Below are 17,977 nucleotides of genomic sequence, written 5' to 3'. Positions count from 1 at the left end.
GGAAAACTAGGAAAACCAACATGATTATATGGGTCAGAAAAGAGCAGTTGGCTTCAGAATGTTAACGTTTATGAACTAGATGAATTTACTCCAACTATAAAATGAAATCAAACTACATAAAATTAGAAGAATGGAGAAAGTCACAAGAGTTGCCAGAAGGTTAGACATGTTAGATACAATCTATTTCGCCTTTACATTTATAGTGATTTGTATATATTTAATATATTTGTATGTATTTAACGCTCTTAAATTCAGACTTAAAAGTATAACCTATGAGATACCGCCACTACTGTTTCTTTGTATATATACATGCTCTTAGATTTTAAAGCACTTATGGAAGATTTCAAGACCTAAAAGGTTTTAAAAAATCATTACAGTGGAACATGCATGTCTATTAAAAGATAAAACACAAAAATGAAAAAAACCTAAAAATCCCCCAAATCCCCACAACTGAAATATGAGGTGGGTTTTGTTTTTTTTTTTTGTTACATGGGAAGTGACCCAAATATCACCTTTTCACAAAGAGAAGTTTTTGAGATAATGTTTTGGACATGTTCACTCTTCATTTGTCTTCTCACCTGCTACAGTTTGCATCCAACACAACATTTTCAATTCTCTGAATCACTTCTTCCATATCATTCTTTCCTTTTTCTTTCCAGGCGTCTTCTAAAACTGAGCCTGCCAACTAAAGACAAAAGATCAGTATTTTTCTTAAAGAAAAATACAGAACTTTAATAAACTGTCAACAGAAGACATTCTGTAACAATTCATAACGTTTAGATGGATTGTGTGACTACCTGAGACCTGAGGCTCCCAGTTACCTGCACCTTTTTGCTAAACAGATTAATAGGCATTGGAAATAGTTTATTTTAGACTACAGATGGTATGATAGCTCTACATCCAATGTTTATGTTAGCTAGAAGTTCACAGCCACTACTCTCCTTTCAGTCTTGAAATATGATTTTCAAACAACTTTTCAGGCACATTTGCCAGATCTTACTTGATTTAAACACAAGCTATAAAGAGAGACCTTATTTTTGCAGATGATGCCACCAGCTTAGCTGAGCATTAACAAATAGTTCAATAAACTTCAGTCAACTCAGCCAGCATCAGGCACGCCAGAGAATTTCACCTGAGTATATACGAGGACCCAAGAATTATCTGTCCAAGCCAGCCTGAATTTTAGTACATAAAATCTGTGAGGCTGAAGCTGCTGCTGAGAGAGCTTTAGCAGCAGACAGTCTAGAACTGCTGTGGATGAAAGCCTTTTGTGTTAAGAATAGGTACTTCATTGTCCAATAATTGCACAGTAGGAGTTCCATCAGAAAAAATTAGTTTGCCACTATGATCAACATTCATGCCAGTTTCTGATCTGCTCAGCATAAACATTACATGATCCAAAATGCTTGGAAGGGGACCTGCTAATACAAAGGAATAAAATGCAAAGATAAAAGCAAGCATCTTAGCACTTGTTTGGTATTCCCAGTTTTCTACTGCGGTCCTGCCTTGATCCTAGATAATTAGATAATAGCACCAAGAAGGTTTAATTTAAAAATAAACATATTCCAAAGCAAACAGGTGAAAAACCTGAATCTGTTGCTATATTAAATGGAAAAGACAACAGGAGACTATTTTTATTGCTTAGGTAGTAAACCCAAGGTTTCATAAGGTAGCCAAATCTAGCTACAGATATACTCCAACATATGTAGGTTCTGTAAGACATCAGAAAGCACTTAGACAAGAAAGAAATCTCTGTTCTGTAACACCTTTTAGGTTTGAAAATGTGTCATAAACTAATTTATATCACTGTCTTTTATTTCAGAATGGATGCGGAGAAGCCAAATAAATATTCCAAGAATATCCACAGAAATAGTGAGACCTCCATCTTCTTTGGAGAACAATGATAAAAAGCAGCAGCACCGGAAAGCTTCCTGATTTGTGTACCGCCTCTCTGAAAGGTCCTTCGGTGGCCCTGCCTCAGGGAAGCACTGCCAACGTAAGGACTGAGCACAGGAGTGAATGTGCTCATTGAACGCAAGCTCACGCTTGCTGTGAAGCAACCTGCTTAAACATCCAAACTTCAAACGAAGGGTTTAAACTGGAAGGTGTAAAACCTCTCTTCCCTATTCCTATCTATCATACCAAAAGAAGCTGCCAGAATTGGTATTCAGGATAGAAGAGACTTAAAAATAGTGGAGTCGGAGGAAGGGGGAAGAAGGAGAAAAAACAGATCGACCAACCACAAAAACCAGAAACAAAACTCCAGAAAAATACTGTTCAGTTTTTAACCTTCATCCCCAAAATAAACCCTGTTTTCCCTGTTACAACCATGGCTAGTGAAGGTACAAATTACTCCCTGCATAGAGAGTAATATTTTTTTAGGAAAAAGTAAAATTTAAGAGCAGAGAGGTTTGTTTTCATCATGAAAGAGAAATATATGTATTTCTGCAGTGGTAATGATGCAGACCCACTGCTCCCAAAGACAGGAAGATTAAAAAATAATTCTTTTTTTTGTTTTTTGAAACTTTGTCTCACCTTCAGCAGTTTGACCGCGCATATCAAATTACCATCCACAGGATTAGAGAAAAGCGCGTTTAGTAATTCCCGAAGGCCTTCTTGAAGAATTTCTGCTCGTGTTACCTGTCCCTTTGTTCCTTTAATCTGCAAAATATATGTATATGTATAGAAACATTTAAAAGACTTAAGTTTAGAAATTAATTTAGCCACATTTTCTCTCTTGATGCTGTATGACATTCACAAGTCTATGGGGTGGATTATTCGATAAATTCTTCATCTCACCATTTTAAGAGACAGTGATGCATGATTCATGACACCAAGCTGAGTGGTGTGGTTGATACTGCAGAGGGAACGGATGCCGTCCAGAGGGACCTTGACAGGCTAGAGAGGTGTCCCCATGCAAACCTCAAAGTTCAACAAGGCCACGTGTAAGGTCCTGCACCTGGTTCAGGGCAATCCCAAAGATGGGATGCAGGCTGGGGGATGAGTGGATTAAGAGCAGCCTGGCAGAGAAGGACTTGGGGTACTGGTGGATGAAAAACTGAATATGAGCCGGCAACGAGTGCTAGCAGCCCAGAAAGCCAATTGCACCCTGGGCTGCATTAAAAGAAGCACGGGTGGCAGGTTGAGGGAGGTCATTCTGCCCCTCTGCTCTGCTCTGGTGGGACCTGATCTGGAGGGCTGCGTCCAGCTCTGGAGCCCTCAGCACAGGAAAGACAGCTCAGATATCAACCAACTAGCTACGAGCAACCTGTTGGCCTCCCTCTATATGGCAAGAGATCAGATCACAGCGTCTGAACCATATCCATATCTGATTGGGCACTGCCATACTCTTACGTACTGTGGAAAGGGATAAAGACCCTGTAGTGTAGGGAAAAAAAAATTATGCTGGGGAAAACAGTCTGGGTTCTTTCTGTCTCAGGCAAAGGCAAACCCATTTGTGGGATTGCTTTTACTCGAGGACCTGGGTGCACTTGGTGGGTGATGCGGGAGGATGGAGGAGTCCGATGTGTGGCTCAAGGGGATTTGATTTTGGGTGAAAACAGCCAATGAACTGATTGTTATGATATTAATTGCTATATAATACTGTACGTCATCACTCCTGTGGTTGCTATATGCCATATCAATGGTATCATAGTAGGAATCTCCGAAATCAGTGAAGAATGAACTTTGACTAAATCAAGCAAAGTGCAGCCGTGATGGAACAAGGACTGACTTCAGCACACAACAACACAACACCACACACCATCTCTCCTGCCCTGAAAGACTGTTATGATGGTTGGAGCCCAAAGTCATGAACTTAATGAACTCGGTGGAAATTTTAGAGGGATGGTCCGTAGACCAAGGGAATGATATCTCTGTGTGTGTATATGTGTATATATATGTATATATATGAAGACAGGGAAAGTGGTGGTGATTAATTGGAATGTGTTGGGAAGGGTAGGACCTGGGCACGATGTAAATGACATAAAATAAGGGGTGGATACTGCCATGGGTTTGGCTGGGATATAATTTTCTTCACTATAGCAGGTACAGTGCTGTGTTTTGGATTTAGTACGAGAACAATGGTGACAACTGTCGTGGTTTAGCCCCAGTCAGCAACCAAGCACCACGCAGCCGCTCGCTCACTCCCCCCTCGTGGGACGGGGGAGAGAATCAGAAGAGTAAAAGTGAGGTAACTCATGGTTTGAGATAAAGACAGTTTAATAGGTAAAGCAGAAACTGTGCGCAGAAGCAAAGCAAAACAAGGAATTCATTCACTACTTCCCATGGGCAGGCAGGCGTTCAGCCGTCTCCAGGACAGCACAGCTCCATCACGTGTAATGGTTACTTGGGAAGACAAACGCCATCACTCCAAACGTCCCCCCTTTCTTCTTCTTCCCCCAGCTTTATATACTGAGCATGATGTCATATGGTATGGAATATCCCTTTGGTCAGTTGGGGTCAGCTGTCCTGGCTGTGTCCCCTCCCAGCTCCTTGTGCACCGGGCAGAGCACGGGGAGCTGAAAAAGTCCTTGACCTGTGTAAGCGCTACTTAGCAACAACTAAAACATCTCTGCATTATCACCATTGTTCCCAGCACAAATCCAAAACATAGCCCCATACCAGCTACTACGAAGAAATTTAACTCTATCCCAGCTGAAACCAGGACAACAACACACTGATGTTTTAGTTGTTGCTGAGCAGTGCTTACACCAGTCAAGGACTTTTCAAGCCTCTCATGCTCTGCTGGGTGCACAAGAAGCTGGGAGGGGAGGGGTCACAGCCCACACAGCCCATCCAAACTGGCTAAAGGGATATTCCATACTATACAATGTCATGCCCAGTATATTAACTGGGGGGAGCTGGCTGAAGCGAGCAACAATTGTGGCTTTGGGGCCAGCAGTGTCGGTTGGCAGGTGGTGAACTGTTGCATGACCCCATTTTTCCCTCGGTTTCACTTCTCTCTCATTGTTTTCCTTTACATTATATTAGTAGTAGTAGTTGTTTAATTATTCAACTCTTTCTTATCTCACCCCACGAGTTGTCTTACTTTTGCCCTTCCGATTCTCTCCCCCAACCCCCTGGTGTGGGGGTGGTGAGCGAGCGGCTTCGTGGGGCTTAGCAGCTGGCTGGGGTTAAACCACGACGTAAGTACACAGACCTCGGTTAGATTTCCCTGCTTCATGAAGGCATGCACGTAAAGCAGCGGTCACAAGAGGATTGCTTATCTGCAATCTGGCTTTGGGGTATGTTGTACATCGGCAGTCCCCCTTCTCGGTTCTCTGCCCTTCGCCTCCGGAGGTGCTCATGGGGGGGGGGGCAAGGCGCGAACACCCCCTCGCGCACCGCTGCCGCGCTGCACGGGGCGGCAGGTGGAGCGCCCTCGCGCCGCCGCAGCAGTGCTCAGCGTCGCCCCGCCCCGCCCCGGGCTGCCCGCCGTGCGGAGGCGGGAACGGCGTCCCGCTGGTGGCCCGCCGTCCCGCTGAGGCCTTGCGGGGAGATGGAGGCGGAAAGCTTGATGGTGCTGTTCGGGGACTCCTCGGTGGAAGTGCACTACGTGGGGGGGTCCCGCTTGCTGCTGTCCCCTTGCGGCTGCGAGTACCTGCACGAAGCGGCGCTGCCCGCCGCCGCCCACCCCGTCCGGCCGGCGGAGACCGCCCGGCAGCGGGTCGCCTTCGCCGTCAGCGCCTGCAGGGTGCGTGGCGGGCAGTGCGGGGCCCTCGGGAGAGGCAGGGCTGCGCGGCGCGGGGAGGCGGCCTGCGGGAGGGGATCCGGGCGGTCGCCGCCTTCGCTCAGGCGTGCGAGGGCGGGAGCGGCGCCTCCCTTGGCCGCCCCTTCCCTCGGCTCCACAGCGGAAGCAACGCCGCGGCTCCCTGTGTAAAACACAGGGCGGGTCTCTCAGCCCCTGTTCCGGAAAAGAAGAGGCTGAAATCAGCTTGAAGCTGTATCACTGCGTAGAAAAACTTGTGATATAACAGGGTTATGTTGTTTTTCCTCCCGCTTCGATAGGAACGACTTCTGCGAGCTCTAGATTTCCGGAACGAGTTTTCTTCTCGCCCATACTTACCTTCACATATTATACCTCCAGAAAGAAAAAAGGTGAGAGTTACAGAAGTAATGCTTTTGTAAAATAAACTTCCCTAGTAGTCTAACAGAGCGGACTTTACCTGCGTGCACCTTCACATGCACGTGCATGATGAGTACTGGCCTTGAAGCTCAGCAGAGTACAGTTTGGCCAATGCATTTGCCAACTTGATTAGACCACTGCCATTTTAAATGACCGTGTTAATTGTTACTTAGTCCTCTATTTATGCGTATCCTTTGTAGCCAGGCATCAAAGAGTTTGTTTATTCTTAGTAAGACTAAAACCTAGGATTCTATACCTATGATAGAACAAGCTGTTTTATATATTGTCACTTTTCTGCACTTGAAACCTTTCAGGGAAGACTTGATGAAACAGGACAGTGTTTTCTGAGAGGCAAAGGAAGGAACTGTGTGAGTCTCTTACGGGGGCAGGGTGTCGCTTTGTGGGAATGGCCGCTCCAGGTCAGACCGAAGGTCCCTCCCAATTAACGTTCCTGGGAGATTTACTCCCCACCAGCATCCTTCTGGTGTTCCCATTGAATGCATGTGAGCGTGTCCGCCCTGTGGTGTGAGTCTTAAGACAACTGATAAATGAGGCGAGTTAAGTTTTAAAACTTTCAGACTGACATTTCATTAGTAACACACTTTGTGGTAATGTTTAGTTGCTGAAAACACTGTCAGTCAGTATCACTGCATACCTAAGAGCAGTCAGTCCTTAGGAGTCATGCTGTACATTCTCCGCAAGGTACAGCAGCAGAGAGCTGATGCTCTGTAATTATCCATGGTGGGTAACTTTCCACCCTCCTCTTGTTTGGTGCTTTTTTTGCCTTTCTTTTCCCTTCAGTTTATCAGCAGCTGCTTTTCTTAAAGGAAAAACAGCCGTTTTGTAGCTCTTGAGATTGTACTTTTTCAGTAATTTACTACCAGTTTTTTCTGTGGTCTCTATGTTCAACCAGTGCCCCTATTGTTGAGGCCTTTGTGATTTCCCACACTTCAGCAGTCCAGTATAATGAGAGTTACAAAGCTCCAGTTTACTCAATCAAGTTGGTAACGAGCCTAACGGGCGAGCCTGGGGTCTTGCAACAGTTAGCATACGGCACAGTTAGCCTAAGGCCTGTGGCCTGTACTAGCCGTGACAATACTTTTACTGTATTACTTCACTTGTGCTTGAATTCAAAACAACCCAGTGCTACAGTTTGGTTAGGCTCTATTTGGCCACCCTAACTATCCACATCTCTAGGCAGCTTGACAGTGGGGATCTTCTCAGAGGCGTGGCCTGTTCAGAACTGCAGATAGTGTTCAAGATGCAGGTTAGCCATTAATATATTCAGTGGTATGTTTATATCTTCTAATTGTTCTTGTTCCTCTCTTAGAATTTTCAAGCATTTGATACACTACTTAAACTGCTGCTGAACATAGAGTATGTTCTCATGGGACTGTCAATCATAACACCAAGATCTTACTCCCAGGTGGTGGTAGTCAGTGCAGAGTCCACCCTTTTATGTGTAAAGTTAGGATTGCTTTTCCCATTTATATCACATTATGTTTATCTCCACTGAATTTTTATCTGCAGCCTTATGGTCTGGTCAGTTGATCTTTTAAAATTTTTTTGTTAGGGTCCTTCTGCAATTCTTTATGGTAAATTTTCATCTTTAGTGCCCAAATACCTTCAGCACATTTTCCTACCTTACTAATGGACTAGTGCTGTCATGTTTCATTTTTATTGGTCTCCAGACTTTTCCAGTGCTGGCCCAAGGTGTGATCAGGGCTGAAACATACCTGATTAAAGGTCAGTCAGGTGAGGCAAAGGTGACTAAATTGAGATAAAACAAATTATGAGGAGTGTGAATACCCATTTTCTAAGTTTTTTTCACGCGTTATTTGAGAGGATTTGCATTTCTCTGTTTATTTGGGATCCAGTGCTTTACCTGGAGTCTTCAACTGAAAGCAGATGAAGGATATTTTCTGTGTGGATATCAGGTATAAGGACAATACAAAGGAAAATTCGTCATTTTATGGCAGAACCTCTGCAGATGGTTGGAAAGGCATTCTGTGTCTTAACTGTTTATAGTTTCGGAAGGTGATTAGTGCATTTTCTAAACTAGATATCTTCTCTTCTGGCAAAGCTTTAATCTGGGGTTTGAGGTAGATGCAGTGCTTGTTTAGAGTAATTTGTTGAGAATCATCTTAATTTTTGTAGAAGGGGTAGCACAAGGGCATATGCTGTGAAGATCCTTTCTGTTTTGAACAGAAGTGCTAACTGAAGCAGCAATCTGTACTTGAATATCACAGCAGTAAGATGAGGCTACTCTTTTGAGACTTTCCAAATGTTGTATTGTAAAAGTCTAAAATCTTTATCATATTTTAAATTCTTCTTCAGAAATATGTTTTATCCACATCCTAGTAACAGTTTACTAGCTAAATGTAACTTAATCTGAGGGATTAAGTTACACCTCGCTGCAATAGATTTTCAATAAATTTCCGTTTTGGTAAGAATACATGAATACGAGCTACATGGCATTTTACAAGCTTATTTTAATTTTATAAATAGAAGGTTTCAGAGCACATGGGCTTTTAATGTACACTATTTTAATGTGGGCTTTCCATGAAGTCTGCTAATAACTGATATGATCGAGGTGACTTAGGCTTTCTCTTCAGTGTTTCTGAAGAAGCAGTTGGAAACAGAAATATCTACTGTCTGTGGGCAGCTGTGCCTGGTCAGTTGGCAAAATACCTTACTAGTTTATGAATGCATATTCAATTAAACCATTACTGCTAGATAGAACTCTGTTAGAACAGGAGGAAGCAGATATGAAGGTTAGATACTTTGCTTCCTCCATGGTTCAGGTACAGAAATAAATACACAAGTAAAGTTTCTTGCCATACATCACCTTGCAGAAGGACTGAATTCATTTAAATGTAAATCCTAGATTGTAATATCTGGGAAGCAAGTAATTTTTATCTTGACAAACATTCCAATCCTTTTTCTTGTATTAGATTCTTTTCAGTGATATCTTAGAAGTTAGATGGCCTGACCCTGCTACAGCTGATCTGACAAGGTGTATAGACAATGGTAGTGTGAAGATCTCGTCAGTAGATGGTTATGCTCACCTTTACCTGTCAGAATTGCAGCAAGAATTTACAGTGAAGTTCTTATGCAAAGTTAGCCAGTCAACTGCAGCATCCTTACGCTTCTCTCAAAAGAACAGCAACTGTCAAACTGGATATCAGCATGGAAACTTAAGTAAAAATTCTGCTGCAGAAGTGTCATCAAAACAAATGAGAATAGAGAATAAGAAGAATGAGCATGGTTACACTGAAGGTAAATACAGAGAACCAACCAAACCAAAGGACCAGAAAGGTACAGATGAAGCCCCTTTGCTCTACACAAATTGTTCTTATGAATATACATGGGTTACACAGCGTTGGTCTGTTTCTGCCTACCCAGAAGAATGGAAATACCCTTTGTCACTGGCACTAATGTGCTATAACTTACATACTGTTAAGAATGTGATGAAGACATGTGAGAAAAATAACCATACGTCTATAGAAGATGTTCTTTTAATAGAACCCAAAACACATGAAACAGTTTCTTGTTTACCTACAGCTTTGCCACTCAGCTGCAGAACCCCACATTTACACAGGTAATTTTAGCTGTTTTCTTTGTAGTTGTTAACGTATGTTTTATAATTCTGCAATTTCGAACTTCAATCCCTCCTAGCAAAATAACTGAATTCTAGCTATAAAAAAAATTTAAAATTACTATTGTATTCATTTTCTTTAGGAACTTCTTGTAACATGACATTTGTGAAACCAACATTCTATATCCTACTGCAACAAATATATAGTAATTAGTGCAGAGAAAAAGAAATTTTGTTTTCTGACATGCTATATAAACATGCAAGTGAAAAAGAGAATAGTGAAAAAACCACAGCTTTTGGGTTGGTTTGGGTTTTTTTCATTTTTGAGAAGATAATACTTCTGACATGGGCCAGTGGCGTACATTCTCTGTCAGCACCACTAAAAATAATTAAAAAAACCTTTGCAGGTTTGAGAAAAACTAATTTGGTAATTAATGAGGATAACTAAGGAACCAGAGGAGTCTGAAAATACATGGCCTCTTTTTCCTTTGAATAGGTGTGCATGCATCCGTTCTTGGTACAGAAATGATTATCAGCACACACAAAAAAAAAGCCCAACCTTTGGACTTACTGAAGTTTTGATTGTAATTTATACAGGTGGACTTTCTGTGACTTCTTTCGGAAGCAAGATAGAGAAAACTATTCATCTCCTCAGCTAATTCAAATCGTATGGTTCAAAGGTATTTTTTATAGGTATGTAGGAGATGATGCATTTCATCTTTGGAAGACTTTATTTATATGAAATTCAGCTTTAATATTAAATGTCTTACTTTGTGCCTTTCTCACTCTGAGAAATTGTACACAATCTTCATGTAAGAGTCTGCTAATTTCTGCTGTTTGTTTACTGGGCTTCAAATTTTCTATGTCCAGGTCTGGAAGTGGGTATGTCTGAAACAATCAATCTGAAATCATGTTTAAGGCTTTAGAAGAAGTGATCTGATTATCTGATTTCTTAAAGGTTTACTGGCCAGCTGGATCTCCCACAGACTTCACTGACAATTATGCTGCTTGGTTTCTTTGAAAATTACATGGCTCCTTTTGATGCTGAAGATTTCATGCTTTAGAAATGTTTGTCTTGGTGACCTACACAATTTGTGTGTTGCAGGCAGCTAAACTGTGGATTTTTCTGGCAAATCAGTTTGTCTGTATGGCTTACAAAAAATATTTTTTTTAATTGCCCTTTCAAGTCTGTTTTACAAACTTTGAAAATGCTGCAGTTACTATCAGCATCTAAAAGTCTTTGATAATAGCATAATCGGTCTTTAAAGCTTTAATCTTTCTGCCCAGTGTTCTCCATTTTTCTCAGTGTAATTCCTTATCTCATCTCATCTGAGCAAAATGTTTAGCAGCTCTTTAGTACGATACCTCCTTTCTTTGGAAGTATGGTGAGTAGCCATACTTAGTCTTACAAGTCCCGTTACCAAAGTCCAGGCATCTAACCACAGAGTTGCAGAACTGGGTCGTTAAATGGGTTTTAGACTCCAAGGTAACATATGACCCTCAGTAAAAGACCATTCATCTTAGTGAAGAACACACAGCTACAGTGAAAATGAAGACCTTCAGGTTGTTCAGGAATCATTCAGTCTGACAGCTGTCTCTGTACACTAGGTAGGGCTCTGCTCCACTAAGAAATTTGGATTTTTCTCTTTAGGATCACTATATTGTGTGGTCAGTGGAATGAGCACCTCTTGTGAGATATTTACCTCAACACAAAAAAGCTTTCCTTAGCTTGTTTAACTCCCACCCTCCATGCACACATGCAAAGAGCCTGGCAATAGAAATCTTCCATGTTAAATAATTGGTACAGTGCTGTTTATGAAACAGTAGAAAGTTTTTCATGTCAGAGTTGTTGAAAATGTGTGTCTGCTTAGTGCTTTATTCAAGTGTACTGACCTGGTTTGCTTGTCTAGTGGCAGAGCTTTTTAAAATACTTGATAAAAGTTGTGTTATTTCTTTTAGATTTATCCATGGTAGGACAAATATCACAGAAATTTATCCTGGTGATGACTCATTTTTCAAGTCAGAGGGAGCATTTTTGGGAAACTATTTCATACATTATGCGCTCCAAAAAGGAACAAAAAAGGTATCAAACTAAAACTACTTTAAAATATGTCTCAAATTCCTTCAAGTCAGCGATTTTCTTGTTTCAAGACATTTGGCTATGCCATCTATAGTGCAGTCCCTATATCGGTTATTACTGTAATGACTAAATCAAGCAATAATAAAAAACCTGAGATTATTCCTTCTGTTTCAGAATGTATTTTCATTACTTATGGACAAAATAAGAAAAATCTTATTGATTGTAACATTTATTTCACAAGCTCAAGTATGTACTGCAGTAAAATTCTGCAGTAACCATTTTTCACTAATTTAGAAGAGAATTTTAGTTTTTAAACTAATATATTGATTAGAGTTTAATCTTTATGTACTTGGAAGTGTTTTCCTTTTTCCTATATGGAGACAGAACCTAGAAGATGCAGGTTCTGTTCTGGCTTTGCCACAGACCAGCTGTTCAGTGCTGGAGAAGTGGTTTTACCTCTCTGTGTCTGTCTACTGTTGTTTCCCCAGAGTAACGATCCTCTCAAGTGCTTATGCAGTACTTAATATTTTTAAAGCAGAATTAAGGGTCAAAATTGTACTCTTTGAGCCTAGACTTTAACTTGTAGCCAAATGTAGTTACCCAGTAATGAACTACAGTCTACCCTCTGATAAGAGAACTTCTTGGTCCCTACTGAGTGCATGGGAACTTAATGTTTCTTCCCTCAGAAGTACTGCTACTTTAAGATACCACTGCATTTTTTTACTTTGCAAGGAGGTATTTACATGTGTTCTGGGACAAATTTAAATGTGATTATAGTTGCTTTCTGGGGGGTCAGAATGTCTTGCAAGCTCTAAATACTGTTGTCATGCCACAGTACCTGTAACTAACACATCTCTTTTCTGCTCTTTACTGTAGAGAGAAGAAAAGATGTATTCGGTAAAGAGCCTACCTCCTGATGTGCCAGGAAATCCATACTCTATATCCTCCATTGTTACTCAGGCAACCAAGTAACTTTACTCTACTTTATCTTTGTTACATTAATTCCTCTGACTTTGAAAGGACAGTAGTTAAATTTACACATAATATTTATTATGATATTGAGTATAAAAATTAAAGGCATTTATATTAGCACTGATGACGTCTATAAACTTATAGAACAAAGGTCACAACTGTTTAGAAGACATAGTACATATGAAATGCATACTATTTTGTTTGGATTTTTCTCCTCAGAATACTTCAGTACTGCTACAGGACTAAACTGTCATTAACTCATAACTACTATCTCTGCTGCTGGAAAATGGTATGTTGCTGAAGATTTATAGATCTTTCAGTGTTATAAGGATGATTATATGGGCTGTAGAAAATAGGACGTAATCTAGAGGGAAGAATGGTGAGTGTATCCTCAAAGATCAGAAGGTATATAGTTGGGAACCAAAAGCATGCAGTATAAAGGTACATTAGTGTAGCAGAAAGCAATTGCATGATAAAGAGAGCTGGTTGTGGTTTGGAAAAACAAGTGAATTGAAAATCTGGGAGAGATAAACTGCTGTAGCAATGTAGGTAACCTTTCCTTAAGTTTTTTGTGTATTTGTTTGGTTCAAGGTACCTGAGACAGATGGACGAGAAATGTTGCCAGTTTTGCTGTATGAAAAGGTTATTCCCAGTGTAGGAAGAATTGTCCTGTACTCGGATCATAAAGTCCATGCTGCTTTTTGGGATGGGATGAGCTTAAATATGGTCTGGGATTTCAGCTCTTCCTGTAGTAAGATCCAGGTAACACATGGGTGAGAGGAATGACTATTGTTAAAACTCTTCATGAAAAAGTGTTACTGAGAAACTAATGAGGAAATGAAACAAAAGTTTTGATGCCTATAAAATACAAACTGACACAGCAGTTTGCTGATGTGGCTTACTCTTGGACTTGTATACTAGTCTCAATGAAAACAGAAACTATGCACAAACACCACCGTTAATGTAGTGCTAGTATTTTAACCAGGAATGAGGAGGAAGAATATTTTGGTGCATAACTGATGTGTAAAGAGGCAAATGAAACTTTCTCCCTCTAAGAGGTCACTCACATCAAACAAAGGAAGGAATATTTGGGTTTTTATTTCAAATTATCTGTAATTGAGCAAATGGATAGTCAAAAATTACTCAGAAAAGTAACCTTGCACCTGTGGTATTCCATATACATTTTTGAATCTACTTAATAAAGAAGTAAAAAGATTTATGTTGGTTTTTGCAAAATGGCACAACAGAGAAAATTAATGCGAGTGTGGAATTCAAGGTTCACGGCTGAGACATTTGGCTTCTGTGTCTTACTACCCTAAGGTGACAAGACACCAAAAAATGTTAAAAGTGTCTGGGGATGTCTGTATTATAAACAATATAAATATGATACTGTGTCAGAAGGTACAGTATAACTCCCTGGTGTGAGCTAGCTCAAATCTGCATGCTCACTCATGATAAAAGGAGGAAGAACTGAAAATTCCACAGGTTTGGAGGCATTCTACACACTTCTAGAAATAATTTTTTCTTGACTAGCACAAAACGAGTGTTGGGACCATGCCAGGTGTTCTTTCCCCCCACCCCACATTTGTCATAGCAGGCTACACCAAATTCTATCCTTAGCAAAACACAAGCTTTTAAGTGTTTAAAGTTCATAGGTACTTAACGCTTAAATTGGCATATTATACTTGCTTTTTTTCTTCAGACTGCAGCAGAAAATTAATACTTGTAATATTTTTTCTTCTAAGGTAAATGAAGATGTAGGCTGGTGTAAGTTAACTACTCCTGATGGGGTAAAGCACCTAATACAAATAAGTCATCCTGGAATATATGAAAGGTATCAGTACTTTAAACGATTTCAAGTGAAATATAAAACAATTCTGTACAAATTCTTTTATATGACAAAATGGTATTTACTGAAAATATATTGTGGGGGGAACCAAACGCGTAACGATAAAAGCTCCATCTTGCATGTGGCAAACATTCAGGACCTGTATGACTCAGGACCACTGCATGCCATCATTCCATCATAATTGTTTACAGTAATATCTTTTTTAAAAATAACTAGCACTGCAACTTGGCACTTACATTAGTGGATAAGAAAAAGAACTAAAAAATCTTTGTCCTATATAGAGCTGGAACATAGAACTGGATAGCATCTTATCCATTTTTTTCTTTATTGATCTCTGCCTGCAGATTGCTTCCTCTAATCTACTTCTTTAAGTACAGCCTCATTACACAAATCATCAGAAGGCTACTGTGCTGCAAGCAGATATTCACAAATAAAAATTAGTATTTGTACACTATTTGTTACAAATTATACATCTTTGATGTAAGTTTCTATAACTGCATAGATTTAAATACAAAGGAGATTCTGGACAAAAAATGGCAAGGAAACCTAGAGAATAAAGCTAGACTTTGAATCATGGGTTTCTTCTTCAGATCTAGGTGTATTGCTTAATTGTGCCTTCAGGTTTTTTGCTTGAATTAACAGAGCGTGTCTTTCATATAAATAACTACTTTTCTATGACTTTTCATGTTAACATAGGTACATCAGAACGGCCATAGAGTGGTGCAGAAGTTTGAATGAAAGGAGGGAGATTCCTGAATATACTTCACACTCTGTAACTGAAGAAAATTGGTATCCATCTTTATCCAGAATAATTGACTACAAATAATGTTGAAAATAAAACTCAGAGACTATAAACTGTGAATTTTACAGACTGCATTTCCTAAGGGTCAAAAATGAAAACTGAAAGTTCATTTATTTTATGTGGCTTCTTATTTTTTCAGTGTTTAAAATGTTAGGTAAGTTGAGTTCTAGGTGAAGCTTGTTGCAATGTGCTTCTGGCTGCCTTAATTAAAAATCAGAACTGTGATGGCTTTGCCAAAGGAGGATTAATGTTACAGAGATAGTATCTTGCAATGTGAAAAACAAAAACTAGACTAAGAAAGGTGTCTTTTAACAGAACACCAAGCAGTTCAAAATAGTACTCTGAACTGCTAAATGACACTTGTATCTCCTGCTAATATATTTGCCCTTTTGATAGATGCTACTGACCAAAGGTCTACTGACTTCATAACCATATTCAGTATTAAGAATGTGTTAACTGAAATAGATTACATGTGTACTTGTTTTTCAAATTATAGCAGATTCAGTATCTGATGAAATGGAAATTATATTCATACATGCATACAGCAAAGAGACTATTCTTAGAGCAGAGCCCTGACTTTTGCAAGCACAAATGATTGATAAATGGCAGCTATTGACCAGCAGTATGAAAGACAGAAATAAAGCATTTTTTCACTGGGAATTTGCTTGTCTAGTTTTCAGTATTTCTGGTAACTCTTAAAATCTGAAGTAGAAAATATATTTAAGAACCTTTTATGATACTAAATCATTTAATAATCTTTATTTTCTTGGACAGGTCTGCTGATGCTGAGCTCAAAAAAATACAGAGATTTAACTGTATCCTTTTGAAAGCTGTAAAGATTTCACTTTTATTTGCTATTGTTCATCTGCATATTCAAATCTGCATTTTAGATCATCAAGGCTATCCTGTTCTCACCTTTTACTCTCTTATCCACTACTTAAAATTACCTTTTTAAGCCATTTTTTGTTTTCTTATTTATAATTTTTGTTCTATCAATTATCTTGTCCAACTTCTGCATCACAGCACCGGAAACGAGAACAGCAGCAGAGAACAAGGCTAGAATAAAAAAATCACAAAAAATACCCTTTAATGGGTATTGCATTAGTTTTGCTAACACTTATTTGCTGATCTGCTCTTGAAAGAGGGATGCTGCAGTTGCCTTTGGGCTTGTTGCAGTACAATACCTTTCTGTTTATCAGCTACCTCAGTATTGTTGCATTGCATTCAGCCAGCTCAAAAACATGTGCTGTGCTGCATGTGCCTAAAGCCTCTCTATCATTGGCTTTATGCCAGTGTTCAATTTTATTAGTATGAAAGTACATGCTATTCAACTGTGCAGTGTGACACCAGATAGTTTCCTTTTTAAAGTAACTTTTGGATAAATTAAAGTCTTAGTTAAAGACATTTTCTATAAATGTTGTAGACATCTAAGTAATATACTCTTTTATTTTTTAGCTTTATGTAATTACCATGCTATGAAATGTGAGACTTTGCAATGCAGAATGATGAATTCCAATACAGAGAAGAATTTTTCTCATTAGGAAGAAGAGTTTGGTATTTTTTCTTAATAAAATAACATTAGTTTTATTAGATAGTAGCAATGTTCTGGAAGGGACATCTGCTGCAAAAACAAATCCATCCGGTATTACTGTCAGAAGACCGGAAAACGGGAGTGAGCTGGAAGAAATCAGTGAAGCATGCGTCTTGGAGGCTTTGGAAAAAACTGCTAAAGTCATTGAGGATATTGAAGCTTTGCTTGCCGCTTCTGGGAAGTGAAGCCTCATTGCACGTGAAGACCTGTATTCCGTCTTCACAGGAGCTGGCCCAGCTATGTCTGAGGAGGCTTTGAGGTGCAAGAGCAATGAAGGCTGAAGGCAGAGTGAGAAGCTGCTGTTACAATGCTGTGGCAGACCAGCCCAATCTGTCATTTGCCATTACACTATCACAGTTGTGGACAGGCAAAAAGAACAGGTGAAATAACAAAGCACAGCTGTCAGGGCTGACCTGAAAGTGCTGCTTGTACATGTATGAATGTCTGTTTGAATCACTTAATTTTATAGAGGATTGTGCAAGCCACTTAGCTAACTGCTCAAGTGACTAGGGTAGGAATAAGCAGTTTTAACTGTTAAAAATGTGCTTTTAATCAGAAGCTTACACCAAGTAGTCCAATACTGAATAAAAAGTTTCCGAAACGCTTTCTGCACTACTGTTTTGTAGTAAATAAGTACTTATTTAAAGCATGTCCGGCCCTTTCTGTTGTGTGGTCTGTCACTCGGTGGTGCACTGTATCTTTGGTGATCAAGTACTACCCTTTTACCGTTGGTTTCTCTTCCAGCGCTTTATTTAATCTTCCGAATGCCCAAGCCCTATTTTCAGTATTATCAGAAAAACTTCTATCTCACGACCGATCCCCCTCGCGTCAGCCCACCGCGGCAGTGGGAAGGCGGCGGGCGGGCCGCTGTCCCGCCGTGCTCCGCGGCCACGCATGCCTCCTAGCTCCGCGCCGGCGGGGATCGCGACGGCCGGTTCCGCCTCACCCCGCGGCGCGG

At 40.0% G+C, this 17,977-nt stretch overlaps 1 protein-coding gene and 1 long non-coding RNA gene across 2 annotated transcripts; one reads left to right on the top strand and one right to left on the bottom strand.

The window, feature by feature from the left end:
- Window positions 1–467: 467 nt before the first annotated feature.
- LOC135310562 (uncharacterized) lies at window positions 468–2,747 on the bottom strand. Its single transcript, XR_010370651.1, has 2 exons — window positions 2,536–2,747; window positions 468–685 (listed from the first exon to the last, which is right to left on the bottom strand). It is a non-coding gene; the product is annotated as an uncharacterized LOC135310562 (long non-coding RNA).
- A 2,678-nt stretch (window positions 2,748–5,425) lies between these two features.
- On the top strand, window positions 5,426–17,623 carry CZH5orf34 (chromosome Z C5orf34 homolog). The gene is made up of 12 exons (XM_064439597.1): window positions 5,426–5,695; window positions 6,010–6,099; window positions 9,082–9,728; window positions 10,323–10,418; window positions 11,685–11,808; window positions 12,682–12,773; window positions 12,997–13,066; window positions 13,369–13,539; window positions 14,523–14,611; window positions 15,323–15,415; window positions 16,203–16,243; window positions 17,011–17,623. Exons 1-12 carry the CDS (start codon window positions 5,501–5,503, stop codon window positions 17,202–17,204), a joined length of 1,902 nt encoding a protein of 633 aa, XP_064295667.1. The 5' UTR covers window positions 5,426–5,500; the 3' UTR covers window positions 17,205–17,623.
- Window positions 17,624–17,977: the final 354 nt, after the last annotated feature.

Source organism: Phalacrocorax carbo, chromosome Z (genome assembly GCF_963921805.1).
Source record: "Phalacrocorax carbo chromosome Z, bPhaCar2.1, whole genome shotgun sequence".
NCBI classification, from domain to species: Eukaryota; Metazoa; Chordata; class Aves; order Suliformes; family Phalacrocoracidae; genus Phalacrocorax; species Phalacrocorax carbo.
The sequence above is the reverse complement of the archived record's forward strand: the minus strand, read 5'-3'. Positions and strand labels throughout refer to the sequence as shown.

Excerpts from the sequence above, each read along its gene's own strand:
- CZH5orf34 (XM_064439597.1), top strand. The coding sequence starts at position 5,501 with ATGGAGGCGGAAAGCTTGATGGTGCTGTTCGGGGACTCCTCGGTGGAA. Across the intron at positions 5,696-6,009 it reads TCGCCGTCAGCGCCTGCAGG|GAACGACTTCTGCGAGCTCT; the intron begins GTGCGTGGCGGG and ends CCGCTTCGATAG. Across the intron at positions 16,244-17,010 it reads AAAAATACAGAGATTTAACT|TTTTATTAGATAGTAGCAAT; the intron begins GTATCCTTTTGA and ends AAATAACATTAG.